We start from the raw sequence: 23839 nt of genomic DNA, 5'->3' as shown, positions 1-23839 counted from the left end.
TGGAGTCCATCTGGTCCTTCTCTTCAGTCAGGTTGTGATGACTGCTCATCAACTGCTTCCCTTTCTGCTCAGTCAGGTTGTTGCAGCTGGACCTCAACTGATCTAGATCTTTGACCAGGTTGTCCCCTCCCTTTCTTCAATTCAGCCATCTCCTTCTTGTATTCTGTAAAAGACATGACATCATGTTAAATATAATACATTACATAATGTTAAAGATGATAAAACACATGACATCATGTTAAATATAACACATTGCATCATTTTAAAGACTAGGAGCTCAGCCGCCCTTCGGGCGGCAAATCGTCTAGTCGGCGACCTGGCCAACTTGGGAACAATGTAAATAGGGAATGAATTCCCCGCCCTTTAATGCAAACCCCATTATACCTGTTGTCATAGGATCTATTTTGACCATCTGTTTGCGTGTGTCCATTTAAACCCATATATGGAGATATCTGTCTGTCTACGTCCATTTTATGCCCATATATGGAGATCTCTGTAGGACCCGTTTTGACCATCGGTTTGCCTGTGTCCATTTATGCCAATATATGGAGATCTCTGTGGGACCCGTATGGACCATCTGTTTGCCATGTCCATTTATGCTCATATATGGAGATATCTGTATCTGTCTGTCTGCATCCATTTTATGCCCATATGGAGATCTCTGTATCTGTTTGTCTGTGTCCCTTTATGCCCATTATGGAGATCTCTGTATCTGTCTGTGCCTCCGACTGTGTTGCAGACAGTGCCGGTTCCCCCGTTAATGCAAACCCCATTATACCTGTTGTCATAGGACCCGTTTTGACCATCTCTTTGCCTGTGTCCATTTATGCCCATATATGGAGATATCTGTATCTGTCTGTCTGCATCCATTTTATGCCCATATACTGTATGGATATCTATGCAGACAGTGCCGGTTCTGTAAAACCCTGATGTCAGACATCAGAATCCGAACCTTATGTGCCGGTTCCAGAAACTCACTGCGGCAGGGAACGCGCGTGCCGAATCTGAAGCCTCTGGGACGAACGGTTCTCGAGATACGCGGATTACATACAGACAGACAGACAGACAGACAGACAGACCCACAGGGACTTCTCGCATTCATTGTAAGACTAGTGGTGTTCCAAAGTGGGTCTATAGCTCTATGTTTTAACTAGTTGAAGGAGTGTTCCAAAGTGGGTCTATAGCTCTATGTTTCAACTAGTTGAAGGAGTGTTCCAAAGTGGGTCTAGCAGCTCTATGTTTCAACTAGTTGGGGAAGCTGCACCTGGGTCGTGCCTTCTTGGGGTTGAAGCCCTTCCTAATGTCCGCTAAGAGATCGTCGCGAAGGGCCTCTTTGGTCCTTTTTGCGTTCTCCGGTTTTTGCCGCGTCCTTTGCGCTCTGCTTCTTCCTCTTCTCCCTCTTGGCCGCGTGCTCCTTCCTGTGCTTGTTGTCCTGCGAGGCGTTCATGAACTGCGCACGGAAGGTCTTCATGGTGGCGAAGAGGTCCTCCAGGGACAGCTGGGAGGCGTCCTCCAGCAGGTACGCCACCAGATCCCTCCTCTTCTGCTCGATCTCACACAGCTTCTCGTCCAGAGCTTTGCACGCCTGGAGGCTCTCCTTGATGACGATGGCGTACTGCTTGGTGACGTCTTCCACAGAGTTGGAGACGATGTTGGCGGTGTCCTTCAGCCGCTTCAGCAAGGCACTGGTCTCCGACTGGCAATGCTTGAAGTTGACTCCCGCCGCCTTCTCACAGATCTCTATATCGCCCGGCAGTGCCAACAGCTCCGGTTGGTTCAGCTCCAGTTCGTCCAGAATGTAATGAAGCAGCGACACACAGTTCTGGTTGGATTTGGTCTCGGTGAGCGTGAGCAGAGAGTTGATCCTGAAGCCTTCGGCGTTCCCCAGGTGACTCTCGTAGTTGAGGAAGTTCCCCACGTCCAGGACGAACTTGCAGAAGCGAGCCAGCAGGTGGCTCTCCCTGACGGACCTGCAGGCGTCGTCCAGCAGCATGGCTTTAGGCGTCAGCATGTCCACCATGGAGGCCGTCTCCTCACACACCAGCATGCACTCCATCCTCAGCTCGTAGCAGGGCACCGCCACCAGAGACCTGTAGAAGCGGTCCGCGTTGCTTAGCTTGTCCGTGTCTCCCTGGTACGACTTCAGACTCTCGATCTCGCTCTTCTGCGGAAGGAGTTTCAGAAGCTCTTTGAGCACCTCCACGTCGAAGTGGGTCCTGTCCCCTTTCTGGATGGACACCACCAGGTGCTCGTGCAAGCATTTGAACTGCTTCAGCAATATGGACAGATTCTGCATCTTATCGTTACAAATAAAAGTAATCTTGCGCCTCTCTTTCTGCTTGAACAGATCCTCGATGCTGTTGTAGTTGAGTTCCAGAAGGGGGTGGTATTTCTGAAACCACATGGACTGATCCTCGTTCATGCTGACAGCGGACAGCTTGTCCCAGTTGAGCTTCTTCATCTTCTTGCTGGGATAGCGGCCCGCCTTTCCGGGGTACTCGGTAGAGCAGCTGTGAGGCCGCTGGCAGCCACCAGGTGGCGGCGGATGCTGGGATGGAGGCGGTGGTGGCGGAGGAACCGGCGCCTTCCTCTCTCCGTCGGATGTCTTGTGTTTGTCTGCCCGGTCGCCGCCGGGTTTGTCACCGCTGAAGTCTCGCGGCTGCGCGAGGCATGCTCCGGGCGGGGCGGGGCCGGGAGCCGAGAGGCCCGTAATGGCGCCGGGCCGGCCGGGGGTCTGGGGCTTCTGGCCGGGCTGCGAGACCGAAGGGCCCGCGGGCATCCTGGGGCCTTCTGTCTGAGTGGCCTGGTCCGCCATCGCCCTGCCCTTGGGGACCATCAGGCGCTGCAGGATCCTGTCCAAGGACTCGCTCTGGGACTCCTGGGGAAGCCACACGGCCCTGACGGCCAGCGTCCCCAGAGCCTGCCACACGTTGCAGCGCTCGGGCCCCAGCAGCAGCAGCGTCTGCTGGATGGACAGCAGCCGCAGCGAGGCCGCCGAGCCGCTCAGCCTGGTGACGAGTGCAGCGAACACCTCCAGCTGGTTGTCGCTGTGCCGGGCGTCGGCGGGGGAGTCCTGGGGCAGCAGGATGGCCCGCATCGCCACGGCCTCCAGGGCCTGCCACATGTGGACGCACTCCGGCCCCAGCATGAGCAGCGTCTGCAGGATGGACAGCAGCGCCTGCGAGGCCTGCGGGGCTCCCCGCAGCTTGTGGAGCAGCGTGGCCAGCGCCTCCAGGTGGCCGCTCATGTCCGGGCCTCGCTCCTTCCTGTGGGCCCTGGGGTCCTCTGCCGGGTCCTTCCTGTAAGCCCTGGTGTCCTCGGCCTTGACGCAGTAGACGTGGCCCTTCCGGAGGCCGCTGATCTCCACCTCCTTGTCCCGGAGCCTCTGGTGGAGCTGCCCCTGCGCCTGCAGCTTGGAGAGGCTCTGCTTCTCGATGGCCACCACCATCCGCTCCGCCGAGCCCAGCTTCCGAGCCAGCGTCCGAGCCAGCGTCCGCAGCTTGTCCTCCAGCTGCGTGCGCTCCTCGTCCCAGCGCTGCTGCTTCTCCAGCATCTGCTCCTTGTACACCTTCACATTGTGCTCCGTCAGGTGGTAGGCTTCCTTATACATGGTCTGACTCCTAAGGTTGGGCCACCGATACTGTTGAATGTAAGGCTTCCTCTAGCGTGCAAAATATATGCCACGGCCGTGACGTAACACAATCGTAGCCCCGCATTTCCGAAGCCTGCTCTGAGCCAGTAGGGGGCATTAACAAACTACTTTAATTTAATGTGGTTGCCCAACAGGGCTGCCGTCTGTGAAACCACACTTGCATTTTCCCAGAATCGCACATTCTTCTAGTTGTTATTATATTGTTACCACTGCATTGTCTGAAGGATGCCAAACAAAAACAAGTTTTGCATAACAAATATAACAATGCTTCATAACACTGTTGCTTTCCACACATCATTATGTTATTTATCACTTACATTAATCCAATTGCAGTTCACAACCATCCTATTTGTCTTCAGAGGGCTTGGTGCACTAAGGGCCTAAGTGACATTTTCAGAATTTTACAGAAGAGTTGAATTCTTGCATAATCTGAGGATGACAGAGAGAGAGAGAGAGAGAGAGAGAGAGAGAGAGAGAGAGAGAGAGAGAGAGAAAGAGAGAGAGAGAGAGAGACAGAGAGAGAGAGAGAGAGAGAGAGAGAGAGAGAGAGAGAGAGAGATAGACAGAGAGAGAGAGAGAGAGAGAGAGAGAGAGAGAGAGAGACAGAGAGAGAGAGAGAGAGAGAGAGAGAGAGAGAGAGAGAGAGAGCTTCCACCCTACCTGTGGTTTTCCCGTTATGCACAGCCAGTTCCTCTTTTTGTTCACAGTTAGTTCTCTCTTTAACTTGAACTCATTATGTCCAAGATTTTTTCCATTGTATCAAACACTGAGGTCCTATATCCCTATGCGGTGACATTATGTGGGGATTTTTGAGAAGATATCCCATAAGAGAAGATTTATATGGCTCTAGCAGTGATTCCCAACCATTTTAATTTCAAGGACCCCCAGTTTGACATGCATTATAGGCTATAAAGGAGCAGACAAGACACGTGTGTAGCAGAAAGGGTCAAAGACAAAACAAATTAAATCGATTTGCGCTTATACAGCCGGTGGCAAATCTAATTTATGTTAAGTTCAACGCAGCAGTCAAGAACGACAGAAAGACCTACCCCACCACCTCTTTCGAGTACTGGCATGCGTAGCACTTCCTGTTGACCGAAGCGATACAGACCCTTAAAAATACTCAAGGAGGCTGTCCTCCTATCGAAGAACCAAACAGGACTTTAGTGGTCACCCCAACCAATTCGGTCAGTTTCCTTCCGTCTCTAAAGATCCAAATTTGAACTCCAGTATGTTTGGGAGCAAAAAAAGGGCCATTATACTTTTTTCTATTTTCATCATAAGACCTATTTACTGAATGTCAAGTGTCCAGGTCTTCTTCAGAACTCGTATGACACTTATTTACGATGACACTAATGGCACATTAGGAGTCCACTGGTACTAGTGGTTCTCAAACCTTTTATTTGCAAGGACCCCCATAACACTGAGAGTTTACAAATGGAACCAAATGGAACCAAATTTGGTTCCATTTGTTCACTCTCAGTGTTAGAGACCTGTTGTGGTCACGCAGGGCTATCTCTTTATGTGTTTCTGGTAATATTATTGTCAAGTCATCTTGTACTGTCTGTATGTCTGTGGAAGAAAACATCATTTTGACAAAAATGTCCACCACAAGTCAGCATGGTGATGACCCCTGCTTACAGTATACAGCAGGGTTCCCCGATTAGTTTTCCCCAAGGGCCGAATAATGTCTAGGGTACCAAGCCGAGGGCCACAACATTGCAGTGGGTGACGGTGGCGTTCCCGCTACTCCAGCGACAGTTCAGATATCGTCGTTGTCGGGTAAAAATCTTGTATGTCCAAAACCGTTCATTTTGCATTTATCATTTTAAAAAACGATTTAAACTAGTGAAAACAGCCGATCTACAAGCACGTGTGCTTGTAGATCTGCTGTTTTCACTACTTTTGTGTGACCCCCTCGTATGATGAAGCAGGGCTTTACTTTGTGAAAGAACGTACACATTTTGAGATACAAGGTTTCCACCCAACAATGACGATATACTAGTGTTGTTGCTGCTCTTATACCACCATTATTACTGGGGTTGGTGGGGGCCAGAGAGTAGCCCCCCGCGGGCCGCAAATGGCCCGCAGGCCGCCTATTGGGGAACCCTGGTATACAGTAACCTGAGACTCAAATCGAGTATAGTCTCACTATGAAGCCAAGACAGATACAGTGACAGTGTGACACACTCTTCCTGTTGACTACGAGAATTCTCCTAAAACATGCCTCATTCAGCACCCATAAAGTACCCATTAATATATCCTGTAGTTATTGTAGTATTTGGTATTGTGTATAATAATTAAATGAGCTCTCAGGCAAAGCAAAGCTTAGGTAAAATGCATTGATACAGTAGGTCAAGGTGAAATAAATACTTGTTCCATATAGGTAGGGTTGTTCTGAAATAAAAAGAAAAAAAAATCTCCCAATTTCTAGTATGGGACATAAAGACTGAATGATTATCTGTCAAAAAACGGATTACCTGTCCCAATATAGTACACCTAATTATCTACTTGAAAGAAAAGAAAAAAATATGTATATATATCCTTATTTTACTTCACTTTAACCATTCCATGTTCATATGGACTACTAGGACTAACTATCTAGAGTGATTCTCTTAAAGCTTCTCGGAGGAATTAGCACGGCCAATTTGAGACTGGTCTGAAGGTCATTCCATGACCAGGGACCAAAGAAAGTGAGGTATGTTTTGCCTCCCTCAGATGTAAATGCAGGTACTTCACAGCGTAGATTTGATCTGAGATTTAGCCCATTCCTGACCAATTCGAATTTGTAGGAAATGTAAGAGGGGAGCTCACCAAGTATCACCAAGCTTTATATAGCTTATTATAGCTGAGGTTGTCCTGAGAAGAATGATACCAACATTGGTGTGTGAACACTTTTGAGCGGTGGAAGCCGCTCCTGTGATTGGCTACGTCCGTGGCTATGTGGGTGGGTGGGTGGCCGGCGGGCTGGCCGGTGGACTGTGTCTGTAGCCTGTCAATATATCTGGCAATACCTCTCCTGACCACACACACACACACACACACACACACACACACACACACACACACACACACACACACACACACACACACACACACCACAGCATGACACAACAAGGGGTCAATCGGTCAGGGTTGAGGTCAACACAACCCCAGAAGAGGCCAGACGCACGCACGCACGCGTGTGTGTGCCTCTCAGACCCAAACGATAACCACATCTGACAATATTTATAGCCACGGTATATACGGTTAAAGTTGTTAACTGATGCTGATGCTATATTAACCACTTAAACCCAATAGTCAACTGGACCTGAGTTGGCTCTGTATTGTACTTGGTCCACTGTTTCCAACAAATGTCTTCAAAGCAAGCTCACTGCAACAAGCTCACAACCTGCTGCATTGCAACGCGGTTGCGAGCTTGTCAATCCAGGGTTCAAGTGGTCAACCAATGTAGCTAGGGTGACCAGATCCAAACTGTTCATTTGAGGGACAGAAGTATTGTTTGTGTGGGACAATGTGGGACAGGCAGGCGGCGGGGGGGGGGGGGGGTTAATAGCAACTTAGGCTATTAAGTTGCTATGAAATGCTTTGAGGTCACTTGATACTGCCTATCGTTTTGTTAGTAACCTGCTGTAGCCTAGGGGATATTTCTCATGTTATTTTAACAGGTTTAAAAACATCTTGCAGGAAAAGAGACAATGAGAGAGATTTACAATGGAAAGCCAATTATTAGGAGGATATCCTCCTATAATTTATTCAAGTGCTGCTAGCCTAGCAATACTGTTCGTGTCCAGTGTGGTCCAGTCTAGCTTGCTCACCTATCAACACCTGCGTATTGATTATTACTGGAGTCTGGCAGTCACAATGTGGGACAGTGTCTCAATTTGTGGGACGCCTGAAAAGTCATGGAAATGTGGGACTGTCCCACACAAGGGGGTTAGCATGCCGTGCTGCATGCTTTTGATTGATTGATTGAAGACTTTATTAGAAGTTTGCATAGGAAAAGGTACAGTTTCATGACGGTACAGTTCACTGGTACAAGGTCTATTAAAAGGAGATCCATGAAAAGACTAAGCTTATTTCCACTGGAAACCATTAACCATGCTAACTGCTGTGCTGATCTGCAAGCTCACAATGCGTCGCAATATAATATTTATATTATATTTCCATGCACACATTGTTCTTATCAAACTCTCTACGTGGTTTCTGTATCAGATGGTTGTTTAAGTTTCACAATAACTGGGTATTTTTTCCACAGAAAAAGCAGTTAGAAGGGATTGACTGGTTGAGTCATCATTCTTAGGAAATGTGCTCATGTTTGCATGTGTCTGCTTATGTGGGCGGTCGCTTCTGTCTACTTTGATGTATAAAAACCCCTTGACACTGACTGATCTCATCACCGATCGCTGATCACTGACACCTCAACTTCTATCATCACAACCTGGTGAGTTGATCTGCTTATCAAATGGCAGCATATCATTTACAAATTCAATGTCATAAAATTTGCTATTACAATTTTTATATTTGATACACATATAGCGTTGTTGGCAGAAACCTCCTTTATTTAACCTTTACTTAAAGGTCACCTCTATAATGCATTGTAATTGCATTTGTAATGCATTATAACACAAAACATAGCAGAGCATGCTCCAAAGCTTTCGATCATGTTTTGGACATACTGTATGAGGTTTTCACCCGACAGAGAGAATATCACACTTTCACATGAACGTGACATACCGGTAATTGTATAGTCCAGCTGCCAACAGGTCTTTTTGGGCTTGAGTATGACATTTGGAATATAGTTTTATTTTTATTGGCCTAAAATGTTGTCTGTGAAAAGTGATGACTGGACTGTGAAAAGTGACGACTCATCACTAAACCATAGTTGTGTGGGGCTGTTTTTAGCCCGAGGAATGTTTTTCATGCAAAACAAATGCTTGCAATTGATTCAGAATCGTTACAAACCCTAGTTTGACCCCTCACATGCTACCTAAAGCAGATCTGTTGGGGGTATTTTTCTTTCCTTTATAGTATGGTGTATATTAAGTGAATGGGCCCCAAACTTTTACCCCTATGAAAAAAAATGTGTGTCTACTGTAGGTGTGTTCCTTGCTGAGGAGATGAAGAAGATGATGCTGACCATCGTGTTGCTGACTTTCTTCTCTTTCTGGATGCTGCCTGCAGACTCTAGGATGGTGAGTAGAAACATGGTGGTGCTAATGTCCACCTCAACAACCCGTTCTCACCCCCCAAAGCGTCAGATAATTCTCCAACACGGACACATCAGACAGTGAATGTGTCTTTGGGTTCTAGCCAAGCCTGTGTTCCTGCACAAAAATGCAGGACAATAGACAAAAATGTAAACATACAAGTAGTCAGGAAATATTATCAAAATACCTGTCAAAGCTGGGAATAAATTCCTTACCAAACGATTTCTTCACCAATGTGTTCGTAAACGTGTCTAGTAACATATCTGAAAATAGCCAAGCTCACAACGCGCTGCAGCGCGACGCATTGTGAGCTTGGAGGTCTGCTATTTTCAATATTTTCACCAAAAGGCCTTTTTAGAAATTTCAGCCTCTGCCTCTCTAGCCTATGACAAGTTTGTCATCATCACATACTTTGTATTAACGTAACAAAATCATGTATTTTCTTCCACGCCATCCAGATCAAGCCACCGCACTCCAGCAACGCCATTCCCTTATCCATGATGGAAGAGTCTGTGGACGACATGTACGATGGTTGCTATGAACAGATGAAGAACAAAGTCGACAATACGTACTTGCCTAAGGAGCTTGAGGATAAAGTATTCAGAGCGGTCTGGAATGGAAAATCTGTGAACAAATGTGTAGATAAAGGAAAGAAAGAGCAGGCACGTTCTAATACAAAACTGAGCCCCGAGCAAATTCGAGCGATCTGCACGTATACAGCCGGTGGCCCCCACGATCTTTACAAGGCCTTCAACATAGCAGTCATGGACGGCAAGAACACCTACACCACCTCTTTCAAGTACCACGCTTTGCACTTCTACTTGACCGAAGCGATACAGGCCCTTAAAAAAGGTCAGGGAGGAAGCTGTCTGACCACCTACCGAAGAACGAAAGAGGACTTCACTGGTCAACCCAAGCAACTCATACGATTCGGTTCGTTTGCTTCCAGCTCTAAAAATCCAAATATGGGACATTTTGGGAGAAAGACCTGCTTCGTCATCGACACCTGTTACGGCGCCTACCTGGAGAAATATCCAACATTAGGGGATAAGGAGCAAGAGGTGCTCATTCCTCCCTATGAGGTGTTCGAGATAGTCAAGATGCAAAAAGAGGAAATGGAGGAAATGAGGGAAACAATGGATTGTGATAAAGTCTTTACATTGAAAACTAAAGCTGAGAAAAGCAAACTGAACTGCAAAGCTGCATAAGTTTACATGATACAGTGACCTGAGACCAGTGGTGTAAAGTAACTAAGTATATTTACTTAAGTAGTAACATTTTGAGGTATTTGTACTTTAGTACTTGAGTATTTCCAGTTCATGGGTTGCATTTGTAGTCCTAAACCAGCCATGTTGAGGACCAAAACACAGTTGTTCTGATTAGCCCTATTCACGGCCCGCAAACTCAGCAACCTGGTGCTGAAGTCACGTTTTGAAGGGTAAAACCTGCTAAAAGCCCATAGAGTTAACACAGAAATCGCAAATTTAATGCAATTTCCATATAGTAAATTATAAAATACAGTTAGCATGATCAAGAACACAAGATAGTAAAAGGCACAAAGCATTATAATTTACTTTACCGTTCGAAATAATGATTTGTTGGCTTTAAGTCCAGCGATTTCTGTGTTATTTTACCCTTCTAAACTGACGTCAGCACCAGGAAGTTGCTGAGAAATTTGCTGAGTGGGCGGGCCGTGAATAGGGCTTATTGGCGTAGAACATTAGTTCTATGCCAATCAGACAAATTCAAACACCTGTGTTCAACATGGCCATCTAGGACTACAAATGCAACCCATGAATACTTTTACCTGAACTACTCTACTAACTACAGTATATCTCAGAGGCAAATATTGTAATTTTACTCCACTGCTATTATATCACATCTGCAGTTACTAGTTACTTTGTAGATTTTGATTATAATTACAAATCACTTCAGGCCGAAAAGTATCGGCTATTTGAAAATGGCCGATCTACAAGCTCTCAATGCGTCACATTGCGACACATTGTGAGCTTGTATTTTTAAACATGTTAAACATTGGACAATTTGTGAAGCTAGACATTCTGCATCGCGAGTACTTTCTACTTTGTGTAATTTAAGTACATTTTGATTCCAATAATGTTTTATTCCAGACTTTTACTGGTAACAGAGTATTTCTACTTTTTCCACCTCTGCCTGAGACTCAAATCGAGTCAATAGTCTCACTATAAAGCCAAGACAGATAACACACTCTTCCTGTTGACTATGAGAACTCTCCTAAAACATGCCTCATTCAGCACCCATTCATATACCCTGTAGTTGTAGTATTTAGTATTATGTATAATGAATTATTAAATGTGCTTTCAGGCAATGCTACGACTTAGAACGTTGTTCTGTTCTGTTGTTTCTGTTTATCTGGTCTGAGCTGTTGTAGCATTGATGATCAATTACAGAATTAGCGGCATAAACCAATTCTTTGTTATATATTGTGCACATGGAAATAGTTTTGCTGAAGCTATGCAATGAACATTTGTGCTTGAATATGTATTTTTTTAATCAATAAACTGATCATAAGGCATAGTTGCACTTCTTGTCAACATATTCACTGTATCTACAATGACACCACCAGAATGATTGGTAGTTTGTTCTAGGAAGCCTGCTGTGCCACATTTTGGCAGATCTTGTAAGGCATGGAAATCAAAGACAGAACATTATGTTTTTTACATATTTTTTGTTTTATTATTTTATATACCTATGCAATTATTATATATAGTGGCTGTAAAGGGGTCAGGGCACCAAAATATCAAATCAATCTCGTTACTAACCATTTCCCAAAAAGAAATCCATCAAAAGGCTTCGGTAACAACGTGGTGATCATGTAAATGAGCAGAGTTTCCGCGTGAATGTCAGATTACTAGATGACCTTCTTTACTTCCCACAATTATCTCATTTATTTTACTGTTCTAGATGTGATATAAACATCTGACTCAAAGTGGGATAATCAATGCTGTCCTCTAGTGGTGAACATTGTGCACATTGTGTTTAATACATTATTTATATGTTAAACTTGAATCTGTTGTAGAAGCACGTCTGCACCAAGTATATCATTTATTTAATCCTCATGATAAAATAACTGAAGCCCTCAGTCACCCTCTGTTGACTTGATTTGATAGACACAGGCCTATTCTTTTTTTTATTATTATTTTTAGTTATTTTATTGCATACAAGGTTTCAGTGTAGGACATAATACTTTCCTTGAAACATGACAGCAATTCCATTCTAAAAATATACATCTCCATACGGTTACAGTAATGATCTGGTTGTCAGAATAACAAACTTTTGTTTCTATTAGAATTAGCAATGTATAGAGATTATGTGCATGCAGTGAGTGAGTGGCAAATCGAGTGGCAAAGTGAGTTGCAAATTGAGTTTAACGTTGTTAAACGTCATTTAATGCAATCAGATAGGACTTTTCTTTTTGGATGTAAGGGCTGTCAATGCCAGAAAGATGTTTTTTTTTACCACTCAGTCAGTAGACGTTCCCGCATAACTTCCGGGTATGATGATGACGTCACACGTATACCCTCTATACAAATGATATATTGTTACGTTTATGTGATTATCTATTCAAAATATGCAGTCCATATACGTTTTGTGATTATTGTTCAAAAAGGTGGCCTACTCTTTGAGCTACGACCCATAAGGGTCCATTTGGTTACTGTCAGTCATTTAGCTGGGGATCTCCTGGAACTCCCTCAAGGGCCGTAAATGAAACCACGTACAAAGATGTGCTAGCCCGATTCCATGCTTTAACAGTCCACTCTGAGAGTGGGCGGGGTCTATGGGCTGGAAGCAGGCTAAAGATGTGCCACAGAAATTATCTTTATTTAACTGCAGCCAAATAACATGAAGAGAAAACACAACATTATAAAATATGTATTTAGTGATTAAAGTTTCAATAAGAAGAAAGACGCAAACATGCATTATGAGTGGAAATGGGTGCATGTACTGTGCATGCGTGTGTGTGTGTGTGTGTGTGTGTGTGTGTGTGTGTGTGTGTGTGTGTGTGTGTGTGTGTGTGTGTGTGTGTGTGTGTGTGTGTGTGTGTGTGCGTGCGCGCGCGCGTGTGTGTGTGTGTGTGTGTGTGTGTGTGTGTGTGTGTGTGTGTGTGTGTGTGTGTGTGTGTGTGTTGTGTGTGTGTGTCCTCCTAACATTTTTTCAAGGAGCCCCATAATTAATTATTAGTATTTGGCCACATCTGATACTACTTATAGCCATGGTATAATTATATGGGTTAAAGTTGTTATTAACTGATGTTGATGCTATATTAACCACTTAAACCCTTTAGACTTAGTCAACTGGACATCAGTTGGCTCTGTACTCGGTCCACTTATGTTTTAAGTCTGCACCAAATCTCTTCAAAAACAAGCTCACTGCAACAAGCTCACAACGTGCTACGTTGCAACGCGGCTGCAGCTTCTTGGTCGATAGTTTTACTTGTCAATAAAAGATATGGATGCCAGGGTTCAAGCAGTCAACAAATGTAGCTGGGGACCCCCCTCCCCTGGAACCCCACTCAAGGGACCCCTGGAGGAGAGACAGCCGCTGATACGAACGACCTACGGCCTGGTCGCGACCTAGGCCACGACCTGGAGGTCGTAGGTCCCGGTTCTGGAGGTCGTAGTTCGCGGTACATACTTGTTAGGTCGCGGCCGGTCTAGTTTCGCGACCCCCGGCCGTGGTTGCGCCACCTCGGTCGTCCCCGGGCCGTCTTTTTGCAGAATATTCTAGAGCAGCAGCGCTATTCAACCTTTTGAAGCTTGTGATTGGCTGAACCGGAGGTAGGAAGCGCTCCATTGTAGTCACTTGGACCGCGCGAGGTGCACCAAAACCTATCCTTAACCCTAACCCCAACTCTAACTCTAACCCTAACCTTAACCCTAACCCCAACTCTAACCCTAACCCTAACCCTAACCCTAACCCTAACCCTAACCTGCCGACACTGAGTAGCTAACCTGCCGACGCTGTTGAAAACGAGCGCTCCTTCCCTTAGCAAGCGTAGAGTTTCTAAACTCGCGTCCCTTCCCTTAGCAAGCGTAGAGTTTCGATCGCGGCGCTCCTTCCCTTAGCAAGCGTAGAGTTTCTAAACTCGCGTCCCTTCCCTTAGCAAGCGTAGAGTTTCGATCGCGGCGCTCCTTCCCTTAGCAAGCGTAGAGTTTCTAAACTCGCGTCCCTTCCCTTAGCAAGCGTAGAGTTTCGATCGCGGACTTCCCAGGTCGCTGAATTACGACCGAGATCGCGCAAAACCTCCAGAACCGGGACCTACGACCTCCAAGTCGTGGCCTAAGTCGCGACCAGGCCGTAGGTCGTTTGTATCAGCGGCTCTTGCTGCCCTGGAGGTCCTTGAGTGGGCTATACTGAACCAGCTGTCCTGCTATAGCCGCTGTGCTAACTTGCAGGGGGTGTCGCACCAAATTATGGGCCCTACAAGGATTCACTGCAGGCCTCCCATGAATGTTCTTGATAGGGGGAGGTGGTTTAACCCATTTAGACTGGGAATGCATTATTACGCATTATTTTGTGCTTTAACCATTGAAAAATAGCAGATCTACAAGCTCACAAGCTCGCTGCGAGCTTGTAGATCTGCTTTTTTTTTTAAGTGTGAACATTTGTGCAATTGAATATTTTTGACCCGATTCTATAAATGTCTTCTAAATTTTAGAGCAACATATGTTTCTATGTCAGTGGTGCTCAATCTTTTCATGTGAAGGACCCCCAAAATTATATGTATTTGGCCACCGACCCTCATCTCAAAATATTTAGCTCCAGGGACCCCCCAGAAGCAAAGTTTGAGTTACAAATGTTTGCTTAAAAAATACATATTCAAAGATTTGCACACATTTTCACGACTTTTCAAAAATAGCAGATCTACGAGCTCGCAGCGCGGCACTCGGTGCCGCGCTGTGAGCTTGTATATCTGCTATTTTGTCAATAGCTAAAGTATAAAATAATTAAGGCCCCTGCACCTTGGGCCCTATAGTAACTCAGTCCCACTTCCCCCACCCCTTAAGTGACGCCCCTGCTAACGTGCTAACGCTAGGGGTCGTGGGGGTAGATCAGGTAGCCAGAGAAGGTGCTGAGGCCCCACAGGTCGCACAGCCGCCGGCCCAACATGAGCTGGACGTACACCTGCCCCCCTCTGTCCAGGGACAGTATGACGGACTGCGACGCGCTGTCCTCCGAGTCCTCCATGTTGTCCTCCCAGACGCTCGCCATCACCTCGCCGTTCCGCATCAGCTGCACCTGGTGGTACAGCCGCTCCCTGGCCGCGCCCACGTGGGAGTACGCCGAGAAGGTGAAGAAGTAGATGCCCGTGCGGGGCGCCGTGAAGGTGCCTGCATGGATGACAGTGTTGTTTTTGACAGCAAATTTTGATTTAGTTTTAGTCAAAGTCTTTTGAATAAAATGTCATTTTATTTAGTTTTAGTCATAATTTGCTCACCTGAAAAGTTTTAGTTTTAGTCTAATTTTAGTCGACTAAATATCATATGTCTTTAGGCGACTAAATCTACAGTTGATTTAGTCAAAATAGCAGATTTACAAGCTCACAGCGTGTCGCAGTGAGACACGTTGTGAGCTTGTAGATCTGAGATTTTCAGCACGCAACACCTGAGAGCAACCAAACATAAAATGACTCTTTCAGCACTAGTCCCTCCCTAACGTTTTAGCCTAGTTTTTATTTTGTTGACGAAATTGTCAATATATTTAGTCTTAGTTTTAGTCATCACTGCTTAGTTTTTATTTACTTTTTATTTACTTTTCGTCAGTGAAAAAAACGCAGTCGACATACATTTTTCATTATAGTTTTAGTCGACAAAATCAACACTGATGGAGGAGGAGGGCTCAGAGTTTAGAGGAGGGGCGTCAGCGTCACAGTAAGGATAAAGATATCGCTTTAAAAAAATCGTCTACACCACAACAATAACGCTGACATAATAACTGATGTGAACGATAAGTATCGCTATTATGGTTATCTTTATCGTGCCGGGTAGGAATGGTGCTTTCAACAGGGAGACCACCAAGGAGATAACCTGACTTTGCCAGATGGTGGCAGCATTGCTATGCAAGCTGCACCATCTGGATTCGCTTCCCATCTAGGAGGCGTGTCCATTTTTTTCAAGCTATTTAGCACGTGATTCGATGGGGCTGCCTGTCTATCACAGGCACTGGCCAGTCTCAGCGCTACAGTGCTGATAGAGCCCGCCTGTAGCTGCCGCTGATTGGTCCGGACTGGGACTTTACGGGATATCAACTCTCTTTCAGCGGTCCCAGATATTTGGCAGGATGCTACGCGTTGCTGCCACCATCTGGGGGAGTCAGGTTACCAAGGAGACCTTAGCTGATATTCTTTGGGCGGCCCACTGGCTCACTAATGGTCGGCCCACCCCTGGATATTTGCGACCATGATATGAAAATAAATCGTCTTCGTATATACGTTACACTGTGAAAGAATAATAGAAACCAAGGCACTCTTCTTTAAAAGTTAAAAACCTTCCTCATGGTAGGAGAAGGCCAAGACCTAAACGGGTGGGTTATCCCATTTTAAAATTTCAAATTTTAACTGGCCATGATATATTAAAGGCTTTTAACTTTTAGTTCCCTACCAAAGAGCACTTTTAGTTTCATCACACTTTTTTTAATCTTCCGAGCACACCCAGTTGTTTTCTTTCTGATACTTTTTACACTGTGTTCTGTTGTCCATTTTGACGGCACCGGCCGGCGCAGCGCAGCGAGCTCGTCATTCATTACCTAGGCCCGGGTTGTAGGCGTTGCCGTGGTTGAGAGTGACGAGGTTGTAGGGAATGGTGACGTTGCAGCTGAACGGTCCGAAGCACTGCTGCGTAATGTTTCCGTCCAGATCCCGCTCCGGCTTCACCATGCTGCTGGTGTCCAGTTGGAAGGAGGCCGCGAACGACACGTGGGTGTCACCTGCATTGTGTCAGAGAGAGACGGAGGTTAACAGACCGGAAACGCATTATTATTAGGGGTGTAACGAAAATTAATCGAAAGATCTATTTTAATTTGCAATGATCTACTATATCGTTTGCAAAAGCAAAATATCGAACCGCTTTGGTTTCGTATCGTTTTACAGTGCAGATAATCGGTATCGAATTGTTTTGCAATGCAAACAGTCGTTGTATTTAGCAATGTTAAGAGGGAAAATGAAAAAGATGTGGTCTAATTACTTTTCCATTCCATATAGCTACTCTTGGTCTATCGATAAATGTGTGTAATCTCTATTCTACGTCAAGGTGCGGGTTTGTCCATATGTGTTGTAGAGAATCACTTATTTCTATCCATAATAATAGATTTTTCCCTTAAAAAACATGCACTATCTGACACGTTTCACCCAGATTTAATTTATTTCCTCTAACTAAATAGTTAGGCTACTATATCGATTTTAAATCATTGAATTGAATTGTTTCCTATCGCCATGAATGAATTAGCCTGATTTCAGACTCAACCCAATCACAAGATCTGGTGGGAGGGGTTGTGTTTGACTTCTGTGTACACAAAAACATTCCCCCCTCCCCTCTATGACAGGCATCAAACAGGTTGTTGTCTTTGATGCTAACAAGGTGTGCACAACCCCCTTTGAAGTTCAAAGGGAGCAATTAAGAGCTTTGGCTGAGCTCCCCCCCTCCACTGTTTCTGTTGATTTTCAAACGTTAGACCCACCCCCTCCTCCGTCTGGCATTGATACCATATCAAGTTAAGCGTCATAATGACAACACCAGAACAAGAGAACCAGTCCGCTCAGAAAGTGGGCGGGTCTATGGGCTGGAGCCAGGCAATGAATGAATGTTAAAGCACAAAATAACGCGTAATAATTCGTTCCCAGTCTAAATGGGTTAAACCCCCTCCCCCCTATGAAGAACATTCATGGGGGGCCCGCAGTGAATCCTTGTACCCAGGGCCCAGAGTTTGGTGCAACACCCCTGGGTGTACGCACCTATGAGTGCCTCCACGCTGTCGCTCAGTGTGACCAGAGTCCTCCACAGGTCCAGCAGCCTGTTGAAGGTGCCCTCCCTCAGCACGTGGAACTGGCCGTCAGCGCAGCAGCAGCTGCGCTGGTGGTTGAACACGCAGCCGCAGTCATAAATGTTCGCGCACGGCAGCTCCCCCTCGTGGGCCACTGTCACGATGCAGGAAGAAAGAGATGTTGATGAATACACATGCATGGACGTACTGTAGCCTAATGTAATGTTTATTGTGACCGTAGGTCGCATTTTGTATGAAAACCTGCAGATCATATGCCTCCGTCACGCCTCATGTCAAGCCTCATGCCACGTCTCATGTCACCCTCCATATATGGCCAAGATCCCTGATGTCATCAATGTTAAGCCCATATCTGGGAGTGCCCATGACATATCGTGTCATTCTCATGATAACCAGTGTGGTTGTTGTGACGCGAGTCACACTTGCAAATTATATTTAATAATAGCTTTAGATGTGTTTGTTCAAGACAACTTTGTTCTTGATATTCGAACAAAACATATCAACTGATAAAATAGCAGATCCACAAGCTCACAATGCATCTCAGCACGACACGCTGTGAGCTTGTAGATCGTCTATTGTCAGCATGCAACCAAGTGTAATATCAGCCATTAGGATGCCATCAAGGCCTGCCAAATATACATTTGAGTCGACTAAACCAACTGTAGATTTATAGTCGACTAAAATCTTGTGACTAGTAATCTGAGTTCCCAGAAGTGTTTTTTTTTTCCTTTTTTTTTAACTAAAACTAGACTAAATCTAATACATTTCAGATGACTAAAGTAGAGCTAAAACCAAATCAAAAAGTCCTCTCAAAACCAACACTGCTAAAATATTGAGGTGAAGGATGTTTACCGGCTGCCTGGTGGTAGGCGAATATGTCGAAGCTCTGACTCTGACCCAGAGACTCAGCTCTGACCTGCTTCACACTGAGACCCAGCAGGAACCCCAGGACAACCAGCATGGTCATCTCACCAGACATGATGGAAGCCTGCACACATGGACACAGGTGGGAAAAGTACTACATTTCTTTACTTAAAGGACGACTTTGCCACTTTTCAACCTATCTTAAATGTTCATAATAAAATACCCAATTTCTTTCTTCTGGGTCCATGTCTCTTAGGACAGTTGTTCTCAACCTGTGGGTCGGGACCCCCAGGAGGTCCCCAAATTATTTTAGGGGGTCCCCAGATGGCGAACTTAAACTTGAAGTTTAAGTGTATAGAATATATAAACTTTATTACAGGCTCAGGGCCCACAGGGTAGAGACAACACATTACAAAGATAATAAAAAAAAAAAAAAAAAAAAAGAGTACATTCACCAAGCCCACACCGGAGCTACAAGAGGCACTCATATTGTCAATGTTCACCGAGCCCCACTGGGGCTAAAGAGGCACTCATGCCAGTGTCCTCTAATGGAAGACGTGTACCTGACTGAGCTACGTCCAGGGTCTGTCATCTGTCCAATTAATCCATTCAAGGAGCGATCCAGTCTGCAAGTGAACTTGTAAGTCAGGTTCCTCAACAGAGCCATGAAGGTGGTGAGACCCAATGAAACAAAGAGCTCACTGGCTCTGGTGCTCCTGAATATATAGAGGGTATCTGCACATTTCTAAAGTGACAATTTGAGGACTTTTTAATACCTCTAACTTTATTTTGGTGGTCGTGGCCTGAAAAGGTTGAGAACCACTGTCTTAGACGAGCTGTAGGAAGTTCAGAAATACATTATCTTGTGACATCATAGTTTGACAGATTTTTTTCTTTTTTTGAAAAAAATAATATTTAGATTTTTATTTTTATTATCACTTTAACATTACAACTTTTCAAGAATAGAAAGCTTGCATTTTCTATTAGCTTGGATTCCCCATCGATGATGTCACAAGATGATGGGTTTCTGACCTGCCCACAGCCCTCCTCTGAGGCACAGGCCGAGTAGAAAAAAATAAATGATGCTATTTTATCATGAACATTATAGTGAGGACCAATTATATGAAGTGGTGAAATCGTCCTTTTAGCAAAAGTATCGATACTCAATACGGCAAAGTACAAGTAGAATCCCGTTTTCAAAAGTATTGACATCAAAATGTACTTAAATAAAAATATCAAAAGTAAAAGTTCTCAGTTCACAAGTTTTAATTGTATGACAAATCTTTTGAAAATTTGGCTTGTAGATCTGCTATTTTCAAATGGCCAAGATCTATATAGGGATTCTTCTTAGGGGAGGCCACCAAGTGGTTAATGTATATGCTTTGGAATAATAATCGAAATCTACAAAGTAGGGTAATTAAAGTAATCATTAAAGTTTTAATTTTAATTGTAGAAGTACAATATTTCCATCTGAGAGTGGAGTAGAAGTAAAAACAATTGGAAATACTCAAGTAAAAAAAAAAACTAACAATTGTACTGTACAGTAATTAGTCACACTTCTTGTACTTCTACTCCAACATCTCAGAGGCATTTTTTTTGAGCGGTGGTCACGCCGCTCCTATACGTGGCCGTGTGTGTAGACGTACGTGTATGTATGTGGGTGGGTGGGTGCGTCCGTATGTAGCCTCAAGCCTGTGGTGTAGTACCTTTTCTGACCACACATGTTAAGGGAGGGGCGCTGTTTTCAGGCCAGGCCAGACCAGGCACACACACACACACACGCGCACACACACACACACACAGGGGGGAAGGGGGGGGGGTAAACCACCGCTCTGTTCACACGGGTGTGATTTTTTTACTTGTCTTGCCTTTTCTTATTATTGGACAGATTGAGCGACTAGATATTTAACAGATTTAGATGTGTTTGTTCTGGACAACTTCGTTCTAGATATTAGAACAAAACATAATCAACTGATAAATGATGATGTATCATCATAGATATTAGATAATCATTTGATTAAAAATAATCTAAATAAATGAATGAATAATAATGAACTAATGAATTAATCAAATTAGACCTGCCAAGTGCCAACAAGCCCTACAGTTATAATCCTGCTGAATGATATTTATAAATGAATTATTATGTTATATGTTGAATGCCTCAAAGATGGGTCACGTTGAGACTGCATTGTACCCCCAAATTATCAAACATACATAATTTTATACCAAGAGGTAGTGGCATTATTAGGGAGTGTTCACAAGTGACAGGTGATGAAAGGCCAGATCACCAAAAAATAACCCAGTTGAGTAGGTTATTGTTAGTAGTATTATTAGCAATAATTATTAGTAGGCCTATTAGTTAAAAAAAAAAAGCACACACACACACACACACACACACACACACACACACACACACACACACACACACACACACACACACACACAGCAGATTGGGGGCTGTGAGGAGGAAGGTTAGCTGATAGTGGACTCACTGTGAAAGTTCCGATGGATCCACGTTGAAAACCAAGGCTCCTGCAGCAGAGAGTCCAGCCTGGACCACAGAGAAGAAGAACCTAACGTCAGGACTGCCTCTATACGGACTCCTCCCTGGTCACTTATAGCTGTACAGGTGTGGTCACCTTGCAGCCATGGGGGGAGGGAGGGAGAAGCAGACAGACCAGACAGACCAATCAGTCTGTTCACTATTAGTAGAGGTTCCTTCCCACTTCCAGGCCCATGCTCCCAGGGGCGTCACAAGTGGGCGGGGGGGAGTGGGACTGAGTTACTAGGGCCCAAGGTGGAGGGGCCTTAATTATTTTGTACTTTAGCTATTGAAAAATAGCAGATATACAAGCTCACAGCGCGGCTGCGAGCTTGTAGATTGGCTATTTTTGGAAAGTCGTGAAAATGTGTGCAAATCTTTGATTTTTTTTTTTTTAAGCGAACATTTGTAACTTAAATTTTGCTTCTGGGGGTGGGGGGTCCCTGGAACTAAATATTTTGAGATGGAGCTCCGTGGCCAAATACATATCATTTTGGTGGTCCTTCACATGAAAAGGCTTGAGCACCACTGACAGAAACATTGGTTTTTCAAAAAACCATAGAAGGATTTGAAATAATGCACAAAATGTTCACGAGTCTTCAAAAATAGCAGATCTACAAGCTGGCTGTGAGCTTGTATATCTGCTATTTTTCAATAGTTAAAGCACAAAATAATGTGTTCCCAGTCTAAATGGGTTAAACCCCCTCCCCCCATGAAGAACATTCATGAGGGGCCCGCTGTGAATCCTTGCACCCAGGGCCCAGAACGTGCGTGCATGCATGCTCCCCCCTGGGGCTCTAGAACCAAAACAATCCGTGTGTGTGTGGAAGGTGAGAGCATGCAGGACCCACCCTGCACAGTTTAAGTCCTGACAGGTCCATTTTATTACCCTGTCAGAGCTCACTTAACACTCTGGATTTTACAGTGTGAGAAGAATATCCTCCCCCTTGGGATAATAAAGGTATCTATCTATCTATCCCCCTGTGTGAAGTGCAGGGGATTGGAATGTCCTCTCTGGTGTGTATTAGGTTGTTTTAGGTCAGTGGTGTCAAGTTGGCCGATACCATCAGTTGACAACTTCTGATTGACATCAGCCTCCGTGCTTGGAACCAATTGTCACTCTAATCCTGCACGGCCATCCCAGCGGAACCTCTCTGGGGTCAGCTGAGGTGTGGGGGCGTGAGGGGGATTTGTGTCGTCCATGCATGTTCTTGGACTTTTGTCTGTCTTGGAATAATAAGGAAATCTGAGGAAACCTTTGTCACGTCTGGAACAATGCGAGCTTGCTTGCTTCTGAAGGGAAGGTTTGTTTAAAGATGGTGCAGATAGATAGATAGATCATCCGACATCGGTGTATGAATGTGTGTGTGAATGTAATGCACAATCTCTGTAAAGCGCCTTGGATAAAGGTGCTATATAAATGCACCATTTACCTGGTGTGTCATAGCAGTAACATTACAAGTGTGAAATACAGTATAGGTACAGGTATTGTAAGAGTTGAGAGATAAGCATAAGATATAAAATATGAACAAAATCTAAGTAGGAATAGACTAGAATAGAATAAATTGCCGAGAGTGCGTGTGCAATCTCTGGACCGCTAAACCACTTAAAGGAGGCATCCAGACCAAAACACATAGGGCTAAATCTGCCTTATATCAGGTCTTCATACATGCTGCAATTTTTTTTTTAAATACATGCCCCTGTTCTGCATTCACCCCACCCTATACACAGCTAAAACGTGTTCTGCATGAACGGCTGCTAGGGAGGGACAAACAGTGCATCTGTGAGTCTCATGAGACGGTAAATACGCAATCCATAAAAAAAAGTTTGGAGCGATAGAAATAGCCGCTTTAGCGAGTAGCTACCTCTTCAAATACCCCCGTTTTAGCTGTGTAGGAGTGAGGAGAATGCAGAACAGGGGCATGTATATGAAAAAAACAACTGCAGCATGTATGACGGGATCTGATAAAAGGCTGATTTAACCCTATTTGTGTTTTGGTCTGGATGCCTCCTTTAAGCCCCATACTTGGTTGACTGCAAGGTTCCCCAAGGTTTTTAAGCTCTACTCTAAATATCTGTTATTTTCCTGCGAGATTTCCCCCCAGAATAACACGGATGCTGTGGTTTAAGTGCTTAACGTTCACATCCATGTGTTATTGTACCAACAACGTCATCATCATCCAACTGCCATCAAAGCCGGGCAGAGCGGCACATTGTCCTCCTCCGATAAGGATCTCACGTGCAGTCATGTGAGTCAAACAGGGACATTATAGGGTAAAGACATGCCATGCCAGTCTAGTGTTAGAGATGAAAGTTATACACTGGCAGGGAACTTCAGGGACTTTGGTGGACAAAGGGTATGGATCGTAAAAAAGATGCCTTTCCCTTCCACACTTCCATCTGGGATTTTATTCCAACAATGAACGGACAGAAAGGCTTGTAATGTTAGAGCAACGTGATGTGGAGTGATGTGAACCTGCTTGTGTTGGAGGTGTTTGTGTGTGTTTGTGTGTTGATCACTTGAACCCAGTGTTG

General features: G+C 44.8%; 1 protein-coding gene across 1 annotated transcript; it reads left to right on the top strand.

The window, feature by feature from the left end:
• Window positions 1-8772: 8772 nt before the first annotated feature.
• LOC308282006 (GPI-linked NAD(P)(+)--arginine ADP-ribosyltransferase 1-like) lies at window positions 8773-10070 on the top strand (the record flags this gene model as incomplete). Its single annotated transcript, XM_080722355.1, has 2 exons — window positions 8773-8847; window positions 9321-10070. 2 exons carry the CDS (start codon window positions 8773-8775, stop codon window positions 10068-10070), a joined length of 825 nt encoding a protein of 274 aa, XP_080578481.1.
• Window positions 10071-23839: the final 13769 nt, after the last annotated feature.

This window comes from Nannobrachium achirus, assembly GCF_963921795.1.
Source record: "Nannobrachium achirus genome assembly, chromosome: 3".
NCBI lineage: Eukaryota > Metazoa > Chordata > Actinopteri > Myctophiformes > Myctophidae > Nannobrachium > Nannobrachium achirus.
The sequence above is the reverse complement of the archived record's forward strand: the minus strand, read 5'-3'. Positions and strand labels throughout refer to the sequence as shown.